The 17,300-nt window shown below is 41.1% G+C and overlaps 1 protein-coding gene across 3 annotated transcripts in view; it reads right to left on the reverse strand.

The window, feature by feature from the left end:
- RPGRIP1L (RPGRIP1 like) overlaps positions 1–17,300 on the reverse strand; it is a 164,425-nt gene that overhangs the window by 18,906 nt on the left and 128,219 nt on the right. For 2 of the 3 annotated variants that reach the window (XM_090063572.1, XM_090063574.1), the window contains exons 23-24: positions 10,481–10,664; positions 221–305 (exon numbers count right to left, since the gene is read on the reverse strand). In XM_090063572.1, the coding sequence (XP_089919698.1) occupies positions 221–305; positions 10,481–10,664 (269 nt within the window). Of the gene's footprint in view, positions 1–220; positions 326–10,480; positions 10,665–17,300 lie in introns of those variants that run through there. The other variant, XM_090063575.1, reaches the window with a different exon arrangement.

Here is a 17,300-nt window from a genome sequence, read left to right on the forward strand (position 1 = left end):
GAAGCTAACATTGATTCTGAGATAGCTTGGATGACTGCTGAATAATTCTACCTTCCCACTGGTTCAAGGGATTGTGAAAATCTACATAGTTAATGATTAACTTTCAAGGCATGTTTCCTCATTGGGAAACAATTTCAAGGTATACCATATTACAGCCTATATATAATTATTTCAAAGATCTATCTGGTGTATTTCTATTTTTCATTCATCCAATATTTACCTGCCAGTGTTCAACTCTGGTCCTTGAAGTATAGACTTCAGGTATTCTCTCCTTGTGTGATTATTTTCCTTATCCAAGTACATCACTGGAAAGAAAATCAAAATCCTGTAATGAATATAAGTAGTTATCAACTAAAGTTAAAGCAATTTGGGGTATTTTTGGTTTTTAGGGAAAAGGACATGAGGAGGAATCCCCTCCCCCCCCCCGTTTCCTTCCTTAGACCTTCCTAAGGAAAAAGCTACAATAAAAACTAGAATTAAATCTGAACAGTCATGTGATCTAATGTCAAGTTACTGGCAGGTTTATGTGCACACTGTCACAAAAGATACAAGCAGCAAATAAGTGTGCCACATAGCTGTCATTTTCTGTTAATGGCATTGGCAGTCATGATTGTAAAAGCCAGTGGTCTTTATTGCTTTGTATTTGAAGGGATTTACAGCATTTTCTTCGACCCAAGAAGCCAGTGATAATGATAATGTATGGCAGGGTACTTGTCCTTTCTGACAGTCTCAGTAATTTAATCCTTCTCTCCTGCCACAACATACAATAAGAGAAGCATCTAGACCTAGCTGACTGTAGAAACCCACAGCCTGACATTTGTTTCACCCCCCAAAAAATTATTGTTTACGTTTAAAATACACTCATCACTAGATCAGATTAACTTTTTGTACCACTAATGTGACGGAGTGAAAATAAAAAAGGAATATTCCTGACCATCCTGCCTTATGAAGTGCGTTTATCAGGAACTGGTAATAGACTACAAGTATCAGAAAAATGTAAAAATCATTCATGAAATGACTCAGTACACAGAGATAAAATAAGTGCAAATAAATTAAATTAAGAAATTGAGAGTGCGCGAGTGAGCGAGTGAACGAACACACAAATTAGCTTGAGAAGCTTCCTGAAATTGATATGCACTATGCGTGGAATAAGCTCCTGATGGAATATGGTAGAAACCCTATGAGACTGGCACAAGCAAACCTAAAATATGAAATGCAGCATAAATTATACTATGTTGTTTTCCATAGATTATGGAGTCCCTTCCATCCCTAATATCTATATCATTTTTAACTTTAATGCTCACCATTCCATTCACCATTCCGTACAAAGTCCTAGCTTGCCCACTGAGTTAATGGTTGCAGGGATACACTTGGCTTCATTCTCTCTCATAAATGGAAAATCATAAGAGGAAATCTTTATCAGGAAGACCATTTCCCTCCTCTCCATTCAAGGATTATCTTTCTCTTTCCTTACTATTATGGAAGCCCTATTCTCCTCATTTTCACTCTGCCACATCACTACCACGTACCTTCACAAAAGACCAACCCCTTTCCTCTCTTCATCCCATATTAAGGATTTCTCTTTCACTCGCTCAATCTGATAGGACTGTTACCTACATGTGACACACATGGATACCTGATTTCTTCCTCTTTCTTTCATCAGTATATGAATGTACCTGGTCATGCCAGAACAGTAGGTGTCTTGCTATTCAGAAGCGTTCCTCCCTGGCTTGGCCCTGCTTTTGCTTGGGCACTGGGGTACATTGAGCAATACATCCACAAGAAGTTTCCCTCAGCTTGCTCACCACCCCTTGATCTTAAGTAGAAAGGAGGGTCCTGGTATGGTACAGACAACCCATGGGCATGCTCTTAATGTTGGTGCTTTGGGGGGGGGGGCTCCTCCTCCCCTACACCCCTGTCCACTTGCCAACCGAGGCCTGATTATTGTCAATATTCCCACCCCCAGGCAGACATGGTCAGATGTCCCCGACCCTTTTAGATTTTGGGAATGCCAGACCTGTAAGCAATTCCAGGGTTCTGAATTTCACTTTTGAGGGCATTCAATTGGGCTAGCCTTAACCCAGGCACTATGCAGGTTTTTCTAAATTAACAGTTTGTAATTAAGTCGCAGGAACTCTTAAATTCTCAGAGTTCCAAATTGATTCATAGGCTCAGATAAATAAATAAATAAAGCACATAATCAATTTGACAGCTTTCTTAAATAAATCAGGTTCAGAATTAATTTGTAATGGGTGACCATCAGGCACTACTCCCCAATCAATTCTGGGCTGTTCAGCTGTCCTGGCTTTAAGTCTCCCATCCGAGTCAAATATTTGGAACTCTACTATCCTCTGGAGTCAGGACTCCTTATTCACAAATGGCTTTCCGCCTTCCAAATTAACATTAACTGATTCATTGAAGAGCAACAAAATAGAACTAAGAAATTGACCATGACTTTGCCATGGCCAGATGGTGGGCTCTGGCTGCTGCTGCACTCATGTGCTCTCTATTTCAGTATCAGGGTGCTGAGGCCCATGAAGAGCCTCCGGGCAGCCCTGGATCACCAGGTGACTAGAGACTCCTCTGGATTTCCAGACTGAGGAACTGGTGGGGCTTCTTACCCCACTCATCATTGAGGAGTTGGATGCAGGCATGTTACTCTGCTCTCCTCCACTGCTCAGTTCTGCTTGCATTTTTCTTACTGGCTGCAGATGTGGATTTATGATGTCACATCCTGCATGCCCTCTCAGCCTCTAGCAACAGGTTCTTAAAACCCGCGGCAATGGTACTGCTCACTGTGCTGGCTCCATACCTGCAGGTAAGCACCGACCATTTCCTGCCCTTACTGGGCAATCTATTGTTTCTCTGGGATCCTGCCATGCCTCCTGGGGCCCTCCTATGTCAGGACTGGCATGTGCAGCATGCCACACTGTGACAATGAATAATACTCATTTACATGTCCTTAGGAATTACACATCTTGCCAAGGACTGGGGAGAATGGGAACAGAAGAGTTCAAAGCAGAAGTAAAAGATCATCGGAGATTAAATTAATTCAGAGAGTGGCCTTTACCATATCTGGAAGGAAAAGATTTTCATAGACATTTAGATATTTGCTGGAAGCTTTGCAGTTTATAGAGCCTCAGGCTGTTCATTGCTCCCTAGTAGAAGATACGTATATGCCCAACAGAGCGAGGAATATAGCTCCAACTCCCCAATCACTATTTCTCCAGAAAGAGCAGGCACCCTTATTACTAAGGCTTACCATCATATAGCAATCAATGATTTATACCTGGACTCTTAATTTGCAAATATCATCAATTTAGTATATCTGTCCCCTTGGTAGAGATTATGTAGAGGGTCAATATTCTATAGCAGGAGTGTAAAATTCACCCCTCCTTGTACACTGGATCTACACAGAGTCAGAGGGTCACAGAGAAGTATGGCTGTAAGGGACCTTCAAAGGTCATCTAGTCCAACTCCCCGCCTAAGCCAGGGAGTGGAGCAGTGGAAAAAGTGGGAGCACAGAGGTTTACACAAATGTCATTCACCCCCTGCCACTGACATGCATCTCCAACAGGGTTCTGGCCCTGCCCTAATTCACCCTGCTCCTCAATACCCAGCATCTCTGGGAGCCCTCTGGGATTGACAGCATGGCTCTGTAAATTGCATGTAGACCATGAGCCTTACATTTGACATGTCTGGTCTTATATGATCAGGCAGACTTTTAAAACCCCTCCTTAGCTCCCCTCCTCAGCAGCTCTACTTCACGGCAAAATAAGTTGTTACAGCCACTTGCTATTTCCTTAGTTATGTGTATGCCTTACCATATGTTGCTACCATGTGCTATTAGTATGGCCAAATACTTCTGGGGCCACCACAGGAAGTGAGGCAGCAGGGATACAGATGGACAGTGAATAACTTCAAAAGGGCTACCACATCAACAGATTCTCCTTCCTTATGACCATTGACTGTAATTTTCTAGCTCTAATGCTAAATATAAAGCTATTTTAACATAATGAAAACCTGTATTCAAAATTGAGCTTCCTAAATAATTTCACACCCAGCAAAAAAAAATCCAATCCAACAAATAGAAAGCTGGTTACAAGAAACCCATGAAAGTTTGAGTGGAAAAAATGATTAACTATAGTGGAAAGGAACTTACATTTTTAGATTAGTGTTGTATAACTTTCAGATTAACCCTTACTATTGCTCAGAATTCAGGATTATAAAACTATTCCCAAAGCATACAGTATCCCATTTTTGTGTCCAATTGAACAATTGAACCATAACAGTCTATATCTAAAATGATACTTTTCTATTTGTTTAAAATTAACTCTAAAACATGAAATATTTCCATACTTCTGTACTTCATTTTCATGCCTATAAAAGTCAGTTATTGTGCATTCCAACTGATCCCTATAGCACAAAATGTTGGTGCATGAAGGAGGAAGAGAAGACTAAAATAAAGAGTGTTTTCCAGTATTACAGCTAATATGGCTAATTTCTTGGCAAAATTGTACTAAGAAAGCTATCTTCTCGTAGAGCCCAAGCTCTAATTTACTTTGAATCCAAAATATATCCCACCATACATCATGAATCTAGAAATTCTTTATCAACTTCATCTACTAATATAAATTCAATTAGTTCAACTAATCTATTATTTAGTCTTCTGAGATAAAGATTTCCAATCTATATAAATATCATAAAAACTTTGAAAGGTTTTCTTTTAGTTCTATTCCTACTACTGTCAATTCTGTGGAAGGTTTTATATAGCAAGGTAACATTCTTCAGACCTACTATCATTATTTTTTTTTACCAACAACTTTCTTGTCCTCTCAGCATTTTCATACTGCTATTTTCTATGCCCAAAAAATGTAAATGTTCTTTCATTGTTATCAAAGGCTAAAGTAAACTTAATCTTTGTTATTTTGATTGCAGTGGCCAGGGCCTGAAAAATATACATTTTACAAAGGTGAAACTAAAAGTCTGATCTCAAACTCAATTACTGTTTGTAGGTCAGTGATAATTTGAGCTTTGTTTGCTTCCATACATTTTTCAAACAGAATGAACTTGCAGATAGGTTCAGAGAGGTAAAATATGAACTTTGACATAACATCAAATTCATATAAGTCTTTAAGTACCAATTTTTTTCTAATAAGTTTTTCTGTATTAAAAGGTATTATAAAGGTAAACGAATTGCTTGTTATAGCTGTAATCCCTTCTGCACCGCGGCGGACCAAAGGACAGCTCAGCTGCGGGCTCCTGATGGCTGCAGCAGGAGGGGGTATGTGCACACTGACACATACAAGCAGCTGCAGCCTGCATGTAGCCAGAAATGCAGCTCAGTGGTGTTTAGGGTAGCGCTGTTCTGGTAAATCTGTGGAGGGGGAGGGGTGGGGGGAGAGGGAAGGTGTTGGGGGGGCAGATTGAAGCCCCCAAAGTGAGGGAAGAAGTGGGGCGGGGCAGACAGGGGTGAATGGGGCCCCGGAGCCAGGGCAGGTTGTGCGATGGAGCCATGGGAGGCTCATCCAGAGGTGCTGTGTGTAGGGGGGTGCAGCTCCCTGCTGCTGGGCACACATCTAGGGGAGGTATGGAGGGCATGTGCCCCCCAGATTTTTGTGCAAGGTGGAAGCAGGCTGCCTGCTGCAGGCTGAGGCTCTCTGCCCTGCTGCCTTTGTCCCAGGAGCTGTGTGACACCATGTTGTGCCTCCTGCTGTCAGGTGAGCAAGGGACACACTGTGTGGCCAACACGTGGCTCCTGGGGCAAAAGCAGCAGGATGCAGGGCCCCAGCCCAAAGCCCACTTCCAACCTACACAGAAATACGGGGGCACATGCCCCCCGTGCCTGCCACAGGGGTGCACGCAGTGGCAGGGAGCTATGTCCCCCCTGCACCCCCGGACAAGCCTCCTGCAGCTCCGCTGTATGACCCACCCTTGCCCCAGGGCCCCATTCACCCCAGGGCCTCTCCCTGCCCCACTCTCTCCCTCACTGTGGGGGCCTCGATCTGCCCCCCAGCCTCTTCACTCTCCCCCCACCCCTTCACTTCACAGACATACCAGCTGGGTGCTCTCTGTCTCTGTGTGCATTTGAGTATGCACGCGCATTGAGAGCATCTTCTTCTCACTTCCAAACCACAGTCCACCCATCTGACACCATGTGGCATGGAGGGTAGGCAAGGGAAGGAACTGAGTCCCCTTCCCTGGCCACCCCTGTGAGGGTGTGCAGAGTGGGTGGGGGAGAGGCCAAGAGGCTGGCAATCCAGCTCCATGGGGCTACGAATGGCACAGCCCTGCTCCCAGAGCAGCGCAGTACTCAGCCCCATTCCTGTCTGCTAGTGTCAGCCAAGCCATGGAAGTGCAGTGAGGGGGGGAGGGAGGAGGGAGGAGTGTAGACAGAATCATAGAAAATTACAGTTGAAAGGGATCTCAGGAGGTCATCTGGTTCAACCCTTTGCTCAAAGCAGGATCATCTTCAACTAGATCATCCCCAACTATCATCCCCAACTATCATCCCCAGCCAAGGCTTAAAAATCTTCCCAGCTGGGTCTTAAAAACCTATCAGGGTGGAGATTCCACAACCTCTCTGGGTTACCCGTTCCAGTGTTTTACTACCCTCCTAGTGAGAGAGCTTTTTGTAGTATCTAATCTAAACTTCCTTTGTTGCAATTTGAATTACTGCTCCTTGCTCTGGAATCTGTGGGTGTTTGTACACATGATAAAACTGGTCTTTAAAGCAACTTAGTTGCCCTTTTGCATTGCTTTAATGGCATTACTGTTTACACCTGCAGTGGTATATTTCACTTTAATTTTGTCATGATGTACACGTGTCGCAGTGTATTTCGCTTTAAGTGACCTTGTTACATAGCAAGGTAAAACCCATCCATTGTATTTTAGTTTTCCAGGTAACAAAATGCAATGGTGCACGGGGCACTAGAAGCTCAGATGTGCTTGGGGAAGCTTGGGCTTGGCAGGCTTCCAGTGCCCCATGCGCCTTCTGCCACGAGCACACCCAGCTGCCCTCCAGCAAACCAGCCTGTTCCTGGGCAGTCCCAAGTGGCTGAAACAGTGCACGGGGCTCTGGAGCCTACTAGGGGGGTGATCTGTTGGGGACCCCAGACCTTTCCTTCACAACAGCAGCAGCACCCCTGAGATGGCACCTGCATGCTAGCAATGCATCTGGGTGGTCCAAGGGGGCACTGTCACCACGGAGGGAAGCACTGGGCCCCATGCAGCTCAGGGGCTGTACAACTTGGTGGCAGCTCAAGCGGACAGGCTCCACTGAGAAAAAAAGAAAAAAAAAAAAAGCAGCAAGCAGCCATGATCTTTTTCTTTTTTTCTCCTGGAGCCTGCCTACTGCTCCTGCAGCTGTGGGGTGAGCTGCTGGTGGGCTTTGAGTGCTGCGGGGGCGGGTGGAAGGGGATAAAGGCCTGGTCCTTCCCTCCATGGCAGCAGCACTCTGTGGGCAGCACCCAACTGCTAGCAGTCCACCTGGCTGGTCCTAGGACACCACCACTGTGGAGGGAAGAACTAGGGCCCCCCACAGCGCAGGGACTGCTCAGCCTGCCTGCAGCTCATCTCCCAGCCATGGGAAATGTAGACAGGCTCCAGAAGGGGGGGAAACAGTAAGAGGCCCAATCCTTTCCCCCCCAAAGCCTGCCCACCTGTCCTGCAGCTGGGGGGCAAGCTGCCAGTGGGCTGAACAGTCCCTGAGCTGCTGGAAGCTTCAGTTCTTCCCTCTGGGCCTTTCAGTGGATGGGTGCTGCCCAGAGGGGCACCACCACCATGGAGGAAAGGACCAGCCCCCACCCCCCCAGCTCAGGGTCCACTGGCAGCTTGCCCCCCGGCCACAGGAGAGTCAGGCAAGCTCTGGGGGAAAAAAAGAAATAAAGAATCAGGCCCCTCACTGTTTCTGGTTGAACCTGCTCATGGCGGGGGGGGGGCGGGCAAGGCAGATGAGCTGATGGGGGCCATCACTGTGGTGTGACAGAAGTCCCTAAATTGAAACAGTCTGTTTTTAAATTGACACTTAAACACCCACAAAGTAAAAACCTACTGCTTCAATTTAGGGAGAATGAAACCCCTGTCATGTGTACAAACAACCATTGAGAACAGTTTAGCTTCTATGTCAGTGAGATAAGATGCTACAGCCCTTGGTGGTCTCATGCTCCCAGTCCAGCTGTGGTGCCAGTGTCAGTCCAGCTGTGGAGGGGAGTGGGGGGAGAGAGAGAGAGAGAATATGCATGTGACACTGAACAGCTCACCAAAACTCATTAAGTGGCCCTCCAGCTCAGATAACTGCCCACCCCTGGTATAAGTTACATGTATTTCTTAAAACAGTGTTACAGTGACGTAGTGGTGATGATCAAGAAACTAATGCGAGAGCTAAGGATTTTTTTTCTTGCACTCAAAAGCTTGTGTACTTTTATCCCAAACATGCAGTTTGTCCAATACAAGATACTACCCCTGAAATCCTTGCTTCTCACATTTCTTAAAAGTCACACTGGTTAAGTTATAAATACATAAAAAAAGATTTTATTTACCAGAATTAATGATTTCTTAAATTACTTGTGGATTTAGCATGATTTTTCCACACAAAATGTAGAAGACTATTAGTTTCTCTCTAAGCTCAAAGTACATTTCTTTCTCCCCCTGTAAATCTCAATTTTATTAAAGAAAATATTCAATTAACCTCAACTATTCTACATACTCAAATCTAATTAGGCATGAACAAGAAATGGAGTAAAGCTATAGTAAACACACACAGAGCGAATTCATTACTATTAGATTACTGGCTTTCTCACTGACATTATCAAACAGCAAATTCATTAGGACTTTTCTCTTATATGCAAAGCTAATATTAAGTGGAAATTAGATGACCAGTTATCAAAGTAAAATACTAAAAAGAACAAGGCAACCATATTGAATGTGCTGCAAATTAGAACACTCTAGCAGTTGAAACTAACAACACTTTCAAAGAGACTTTTCTGGGCTATTCAAGTGCTAAGAATAGTTATACTTTCAACAGCAAATAGAAAATGGAAGTTGTTCGTATGTGGCCAATTTTTAACAAGCAAAAGTTAAAACAAATTATGTGGTATTGCCATACTGAAATTAAAATCACAGATAAAATCCCTGGAAGTCATGACATTGCCTAAAATAATGTAATGTGAAAAAATTATTGATTCATGTTTGCATTTGTGTTCTTGCTTTGGTCCTTTGGGGTTTAGCAATCATGAAACTTACTTTATTAAAATGTTTAAAAGAAAGTTGAATTTCTTGGGTGTTTTGAAGTATCATCATTTATCATTACATGCATTGACTTGTTGGCTTCACTACAATATTCTTCCTTTTAAAATGATAAACAAAGAATGTGTTTAAAGAAATAATGTAGTTTTCTACATTCAATAGATATTTCTCTTTTCAGTAATGTGTGTTTGCATTATTGCAGAAGCTATGATTTGAAGGAAATACACCCAATGTTCAGAGATTCACAAAAAAAATGTGCTGCTAATACTGTTAAAATAATACTGATTGTCAGTAGAACTTAATAACTGTCCAGCACCTGATGATGAATTTTTTTAAATATCAAATCCTTTTTTTTGTTTTTTACCAGATTACCATCTTCACTAAAATGCACGGGTGGAATCCTCACCCTACTAAAGTCACATACAATTCTCTCTTTTATATATTAAAAGGGGAAAAAAAAATCACCATTTATGTCAGTCTCAAGCTTATTGTAGTATGACATAATTGAGAAAATGATCTAATTAGTACATTAACCATCTTTACTATAGCAGTAATATGGGTATTCCTATAATAAATTAAGTTCAACCTTAACACAAAATACTTTCAAATAGAAGTTTATGAGACAAAGGTACATTGGAACATATAGAATAAATATAGTGAAGTAAATAGATAGCATTGCAACAGTAATCATAGCTGGATAACTTCCTGTTTCATTAAAAAAAGATTTTGCTTTAAACAGTGCCAAATATTTTAAAGTAATATGCAAATCTAGTAATGTGATCTATTACTAGAACTATGTTTGAATGTTTGAGTTCTGTGTGGACTGGGTTCTATGGAATAATGACTTCCTGGGTGTTTTTTAGCGTTTGCAGTGTCATCAAGTGCCAAGACATGCATTGGCTCGTTGGCTCCACCAGAACATTCTTCCTTTTAAAAATTAAAAATAAAGGGTGTACTTAAAGAAATAATTTCATCTTCTGTATTCAATAGATATTTCTCTTTTCAGCAAATGAGGCTGGTTTATACGTTATAAATCACATCCTCAAATGGTATATATTGTTAAAGCTTCTATTTATATGGTATTTGTATTATTTTCTAAAATAATTTTTAGAACCAGCAGATGTACCAACTATACTACAATAGGAGTAATGACAGAAGCAGAATTTATTAAACATTTCTATAGAACTGAAAATAACAGAAGATATAAGGCTGTTCAGAAATACATTATACTTACCACTGCTGTAATTGTAGTGAATCCACTGTCCACTTCTTGGTTTTGGAAGTGACACTGGAGTCTCTTCTGCTGGGAAACTGTAGAATCTCCATTCTACGAACAGCCGTTGTATTGTCTCATCCATTGAAACTCGGGAATCAGCAAGACTGAGGGATACAACCTCAATCCGAATCTTTGCAGATGGCTGTTTTGTTTTGTTTTTAAAAAAAAGCAAACCACAGACGTAAACACATATTTTTCTTGTAAAGTCAACTTGAAAAACCCCCAAATACATAAATCACAAATCACTAGGGTATTGTGTGTGGTAAAACATGATTCATTGATTGTGACATAGATACAATGAGGTTCTAGTGCCCCAGGGTTTATAGTTAATGGTGTCATTGCCACAGACTACTGATTTACATTTGAGGTTGAAAATACCTCCATAGAAGATTATGTTATCTTTACAGATAAATGGTTTCTGAGTCATAAATATCATTTCCCCTTATTTTTAGCTACCTAAGGAAGTGCTGTATATGTATATTGCTATTTAGTAGATAACTTTAAAATTCTTAAAATTACTATTAAGCAAAAGTCTTTCAAATTATTTTCCCTACACCCAGCCACACTTCAACCTATGTTGCTATTAGAATAGAGTTGATATAAAAACACAGGACTACCTGACATAATAACATGTAACTCAGAACTTATGCGTGCAACTCAGAACGTATTAGGGTTGTGCGAAGTGGGCCCTATTTGATTTGGATTTGGCCCGAATCAGGGACAGTGATTTGATTCATTGATTTGAATCACTGTCCCTGATTTGATTCAACCGAATCCAAATCTAAGGATTCAACGCTGATTCAGAGAATCAGCGATTCAGACACAGACACAGCTTTAAAAGGTTTTCTACATACCTTGAGGTAGCAGGCACGGCTCGTGATTGCTGCAATGCTGGGGTGCATGGAGCGTCTTACAGGAGTGCAGGGGGAGCCTTTCACATGCTTGCTGGCAAACCCAGAAGTGGACCAGAAGTGCTTCTGGTCCACATCCGGGTCTGCTGCCAAGTGTGCTGGGAAGCCCCGCGTGCTTCTGTGTGGCACTCCATATGTAGAAAAAACATTTAAAGCTGTCTCTGTGTCCGTATCTCTGAATCTTTCTGAATCGATTCAGAAGGTTCCAATTCGATTCAGAGAGAATAAAGGGTCCTCCGATTCAGTTTGGATTTGGAAATTCAGCCACCGAATTGGGCAAAATTTACACTGAATCGAATCAGGGACCAAAGCATCGCACAGCCCTATTACATAACACATTTAACTCAAACAGTCTAGTGAAATTACATGTTTAAAATGTAAATTTTTAATACTATGATTAGTAAATCAAAATTGGTCTTCATCACACTTTATTTTTCTTCATAGACTATTTTGTCCATGATTAATTCTGATGTGTTTTCTGTTTTATAACTGGAACTAAAGTAGTAGTTTCAATTTTAGAAATGTGTTAGTTTTTAATATGATAAACCATTGTACCAATTTAGGAAGAAGTGTCAAAGGTCACAAACACCTACACTTGAAAACTGAGTGATTTCAAAGAAAGCAAAACCACTGTGATTTCAAAATTAGACTGTATAGACAAATATTCAAAGGATGAAATTTTGTTCTTCAAAGAGCAAACAGCACTCCTTATAGTTCATAACTGTCAAGCTCTTCTTAACCAACCCCCCATCCCTACTTTTCTTTCTCCCTTTTAAAGTTCCATCTGCATTAACGATCACTTCCCATATACGGTGTTTGAAGATTTCTGGTTGTAATTTCAGAATACCTAACGTAGTAATTATAAAATTAAAACACACCCCAACTCCAGCAGATTTAGATCAGCTTTCTAGAGTTCAGTGTCAGAACTGTAAATAATATTCAAATATATCATGGCAATTGCTTATTTCAAAGCTTATTATATAATTAATCAAACTGAAAAGGCATGAGTATCCTATTGTAAAAATATCCTTCATAAAGAACAATTTTCATTGCTGTCAAGCCCCTTCAATATTTGATGAAGTAATTTTACCCCCTCCTTTCAAAAGACATTTTCTTTTATTATGTATCCTAGACACTTTAACTAAAAACCCAAATCTGAATATTTCAATAAGGTTGTTTTATTATTCAGTAGATTCATGGAAATTTTACTAGGATGACAGAGAAAATTCCACACCATTCTGTCTCTGCTAATACAGGTACATGGCTTCAGCTGGCAATATTACTAGGATTAGCATAGTATGATGAAATATTTAAAGGAATTTTTTTTTCTAAAACCCAATAAATCAAATGACTGCCAAATGTCATTAAAGTGATGGTCTTTGACTTGAATATGCTTTTCATATTCAAATTTGAAAAGAAAGAGATGAAAGCCTGGAAAGGTTACTCAGTTTCAACTAATAACCTCAAGCACTCTAAATTCACATGCATAAAAAATGAAATTGGCTCCATTGTCTAATTTTACTTCAGAAACAACTCTTTTTCTTGCATTATACAGATATATTAGCAGATGGATTTAAAAGTGCTATACTGAGTTGTGTTTTTCTCCCAAAGTACTGAGCTGTTATGTCAAACTAGTTTGTACACAGAGTAGTTTGACTCGTCTAAATACAATATATTGTATTATCTAGTCCTTTCACATAACTTAAGGTTTTGTTTGACATATTTATCATTTGCAATAACATACTAGAAGATCATCATTAAAGAGATTTTTTCTTTTCTCCGAAGAGAGAACAGAGAATATCAAGCATTTTTCCATTTTATAGACACAACTATGCACTATTTTATTACAAAATTGGAAAAAAATAAATTAGACTTCAAAATTCAAGAATATTTAGAGGTACAATTTTATTCATATGAATTAGGCAATATAGTGTAATCTTAAAGAAAACATAAGCTGTTTCTTAAAGAGTTTATATTTAAAACTAAAATGGCATATATGTCATTTACTACTACCATAAAACATGTACTATGTAGACATGCTCAAAAATAAATATGAATTATGTTTTTAATTATATACTTAATGCCGCTATGATGCATAACTAGTTTTTATATACTTTGTTGTTTTCCCAAGCAAATTTTTTATTCTTAATATACCACTTATTAGATATGATTGAAGTGAAAAATGTATTTTATCATGGCCACTTGCTCCTCCCCACTATCGCAAGTCATTTTGCTTTGATAGAAATAAAACTGTATTGCAAGCAAATCTTAAGAAACTGTTTTATGCTTTATATGGTTTGGCTTAGTAATGAGAGAACAAGTAGAGCTACTGACAGACTTATTAAACTTATGATACATCATGTATTATTTCAGGATTTTGACATGCATTAGTTTCATTGTAAATGTTTCAACTACATACTGCTTCTAATTGTGTACAAGAGTATTTTTGCCACCCTTAAATCAAAAAAATGTAGCAATGTACAGATTATCCTGCATTGTTAACCCTTACTGTGTGAAATATGTGCAGTTTTGCTGAAAATCCTCTTTTGGCAGTAAATTGGGTAGAAATGCTAAAATCTTAAAGAATCCTGAGGAACTCCTGTAAGTACAACTGAAAAATGAATCTCAAGTTTCTTATTTCAAAGGGAAAAATAAAATCCCAAAACATGCAATTCAAACCCTGACTTGGTGACAACTGGTACGTGCCAACTGACATGAACTAAGCATCTGACAGCAGGAAGTCTAAGGAGAAACTGAAAAACTTTCTTAACTAAGATAATGTGCTTTAGAAAGTATAAACAACATGTGGACCAACCATAAATCGGAAGTTAAATTGATTACATCTTTTTCTCATCTTTATAATGTAAAGTTTGTTAGCTTTGATCTCTGCGCTTGCCTGGTTTCGAATTCCCATTCATGTGCTGCCTTGGCACGTGCGTCTGGTGTTGGGCACTGTGTGAGCTAATGTGACCTCTGCAGGGGTCCTTGATCAGTATTTGATCTGCTAAAGCATCCCAATCATACACTGCAGGGCTCACCCATTTATTCAAGAGATCCTGAAGCAGCTGTAGCAGGATCCTAGGCCATCTTTCATCTGGCCCTGTTTTAGCCCAGACAGGGCCCAGACAGACAGCACTTTCCATAGTGCTCTGGGTTAATCTTGAGCCTATGCAAAATAGCTGCTTTCACCCACTTGATAAGCCACCTGGACCTCGCCCACAATGAGTGCGCCCAGCTGGCTGGCCCAATACCCTTTGTTGAGCCCAGTCATTGTGTGACATTCAAAGGCCTTGATATAGGTCTCTGGATCATCTTCCTGGGTCATCTTTAGCATGTTAAATGCAGCCAGGCTGTAGTGCAACCAGTCCTGCTGCTGATTCATCATCTGTTGTTGGACATCCAGGATCTGTGTCAGGGTTTGTAAGTCTGAAGGGGCCATGGTCGCTGGCTGCATGTTGATGTACGGTTTGTCTGCCGAGTCCCTCTGCCGATTCCCGGCCAATGCACCACTTTGTGCCCACCTAGTTTTGAATATATGTTCACGTGCCACCTTGGCACTTTGCGCCTGGTGTCAGGCACTGTGTGAGCTCATGTGGCCTCTGGAGGGGTCCTCGATCACCTCGGGGAAAGCCCCAAAACTTGCCTGCTACAACTCTGATTGGACCCTCAGTGGTGGGTTCCCCTGTTGATGACTCCCTTAGATTGGTCACAACTCTTGATGGATATTCATGGGGCTCCGCCTCCCCTACACCCCATCCATATGCCAGCCTTCAGGATGAGTCACTTGATCTGGGTGCGGCTTGCCCTCTAGTCTTGTTGCTCCCTGTTCTTCATGCCACCTGGATTCTGATTGGCTTCGCCTCGTTGCTGGACTCCAGGGGTAGCTGGGTACCCAGATCTCCTGATGTCTCATCGGCAGCCAGCTGGCTGCTTACCATGAGCCTGGGGCTGCTCCTGTCCTTGAAGCATTGCCTGTGCCCCAGCCAAAAGGAAAAAAAAAGGATAGGAAAAAACAAACAAGCAAAAAAAGAATATAGGCACTTTTTAAGGGGGGAAAAAAAAAGGAGGCTGAGGGGTTAAGCTACCAGCCATTCCTCCATCACAGACGTAGTGCCTGAAACTTGGCTTGTCCCTCGACACCACTCCAGGTCTTTGCCCTTGCTGAAGACCTCCTCAGTTTGCCCTGGAGTCAGATCCACCGTTGCATGCCAGCGCTGCCTGCGGTTGGTGTGGAGAGATCCTTTCCCCTCGGCTGCCTCCTCTGCTCTCTCCATTTCTTGCAGTGCTGGCTTTTATTCCAGCCAGAAATAAGCACACCTGAATTGGTAAGTGAGCCCTGATTTCAGGGCTTTTCTTGTAGAAGCGGGTTACCCCTGGCCCCAGTTCCACCACAGGGAGGATTTTCTGTCCCCTGGTGACTGTCCCCCGGGACAATCTCTTTGCCTATTTTTCTACAAGTTCAACATCTTTATCAACTTGTACACAGCATTCTGCAATTTTCTTATCAGGCCCAGGGTATTGTCTTGAGCTCACTGAAATCAATGGGCGCCTTCCACCAAGTGCAGTAGGGCCAAAATCTTGCTAACAGTTTTGAAGCAAGAACAAGTTCTTTCATTTGGATACATCTGGCCAATTCTGGGTCCTTTCTCTCTTTTTTTTTTTTTTTTAAACCAACAGTCTTGCAGTGATGTCTGGCAAAACAAATTGTTTTTGTTCAAAATTTGTTAGTTCCTTTATTTCTTCACTCTAGTCTGAGATCTATAAATATGCACCCATCTGGGAAGTATAGCCAGTACATCTTTCCCTTTCAATTGCTCTTTTTGTGCACAATAAAGTTAACATTGTTAGCATAAATGAATGTTGCAACTCTCCCAACAAATTCATGTCTTTGATTTCCATCTCTTTTATAACATTACTTGGGTGTACAAGGTGAGCAGAGACTGCTAAAATACATTAATGATGATTTGTTGAAAGACCCAGAACAGAGATTTAATTTATCACTGTACTTATGTTTCACATATGATGATGATATATAAATGATCACTTGGATAAAATTCACTGATGTTCTCCTATTGCACTTAAACATGCTGTTGAATTCACTAGTAAATTGTTACTGAAAAATCCAAACTGATTTTTTCCATTTAAAAATATTTGAATCCTATCTTTAGCAACTTTCAACAATGCTCATATTTTACTCTAGAAGAATTTTCTGTTTTCATTACTGCAATCCATCTCTTAGGTCATGAAATGAATCAGATAAATCACACACTGCTATATAGTAATCACTGGGTGTATCTACATGTGCAATTAATGCAACATGATAAAATCTGGAGCAGTTTGCATGGGAGTACACTTCTCTTAGGGGCATCATCTACACGTGTGCCTGGGACAGCAGCACTTTGAGCCAGGGCGGAGCAACCCCAGGCTGGCAGCAGGCTTGCAGGGTCAGCCCTGGGATCTAGGTGGCAACATCAGGCAGTGGTTGGGCTGGCTGGAGCACAAGAGTGCCAAAACTGCGGAGCCCTGTGGCTAACTCCCTGAGCCTGCTGCCAGCATGGGCTCAAAGTGCTGGTGTTCTGGTCACTCCACACATGTATTGCAGTGCAGTAAATGACTCCACCATAACAAAGTACTGTCTTATGGCAGAGTTAATTAATTTACTGCACCCTAATACCAGTGCATGTGTAGACTGACAATTTACTCTGCTGCTAAGTAGTCAACTCTGCAGTAAAGCGCACGTATAGATGTACCCAAGTATGTACTACCTACTTGTTCCACAGGTTACCATTCACTACTGCTCATGTTTACTGACTGAAGAAGCCACATAGTAAATTCAGCACTGAAAACTGAAAAAATAAAACAAACTA

Source organism: Crocodylus siamensis, chromosome 9, assembly GCF_052110815.1.
Source record: "Crocodylus siamensis isolate JL-2025a chromosome 9, ASM5211081v1, whole genome shotgun sequence".
Taxonomy (NCBI): domain Eukaryota; kingdom Metazoa; phylum Chordata; order Crocodylia; family Crocodylidae; genus Crocodylus; species Crocodylus siamensis.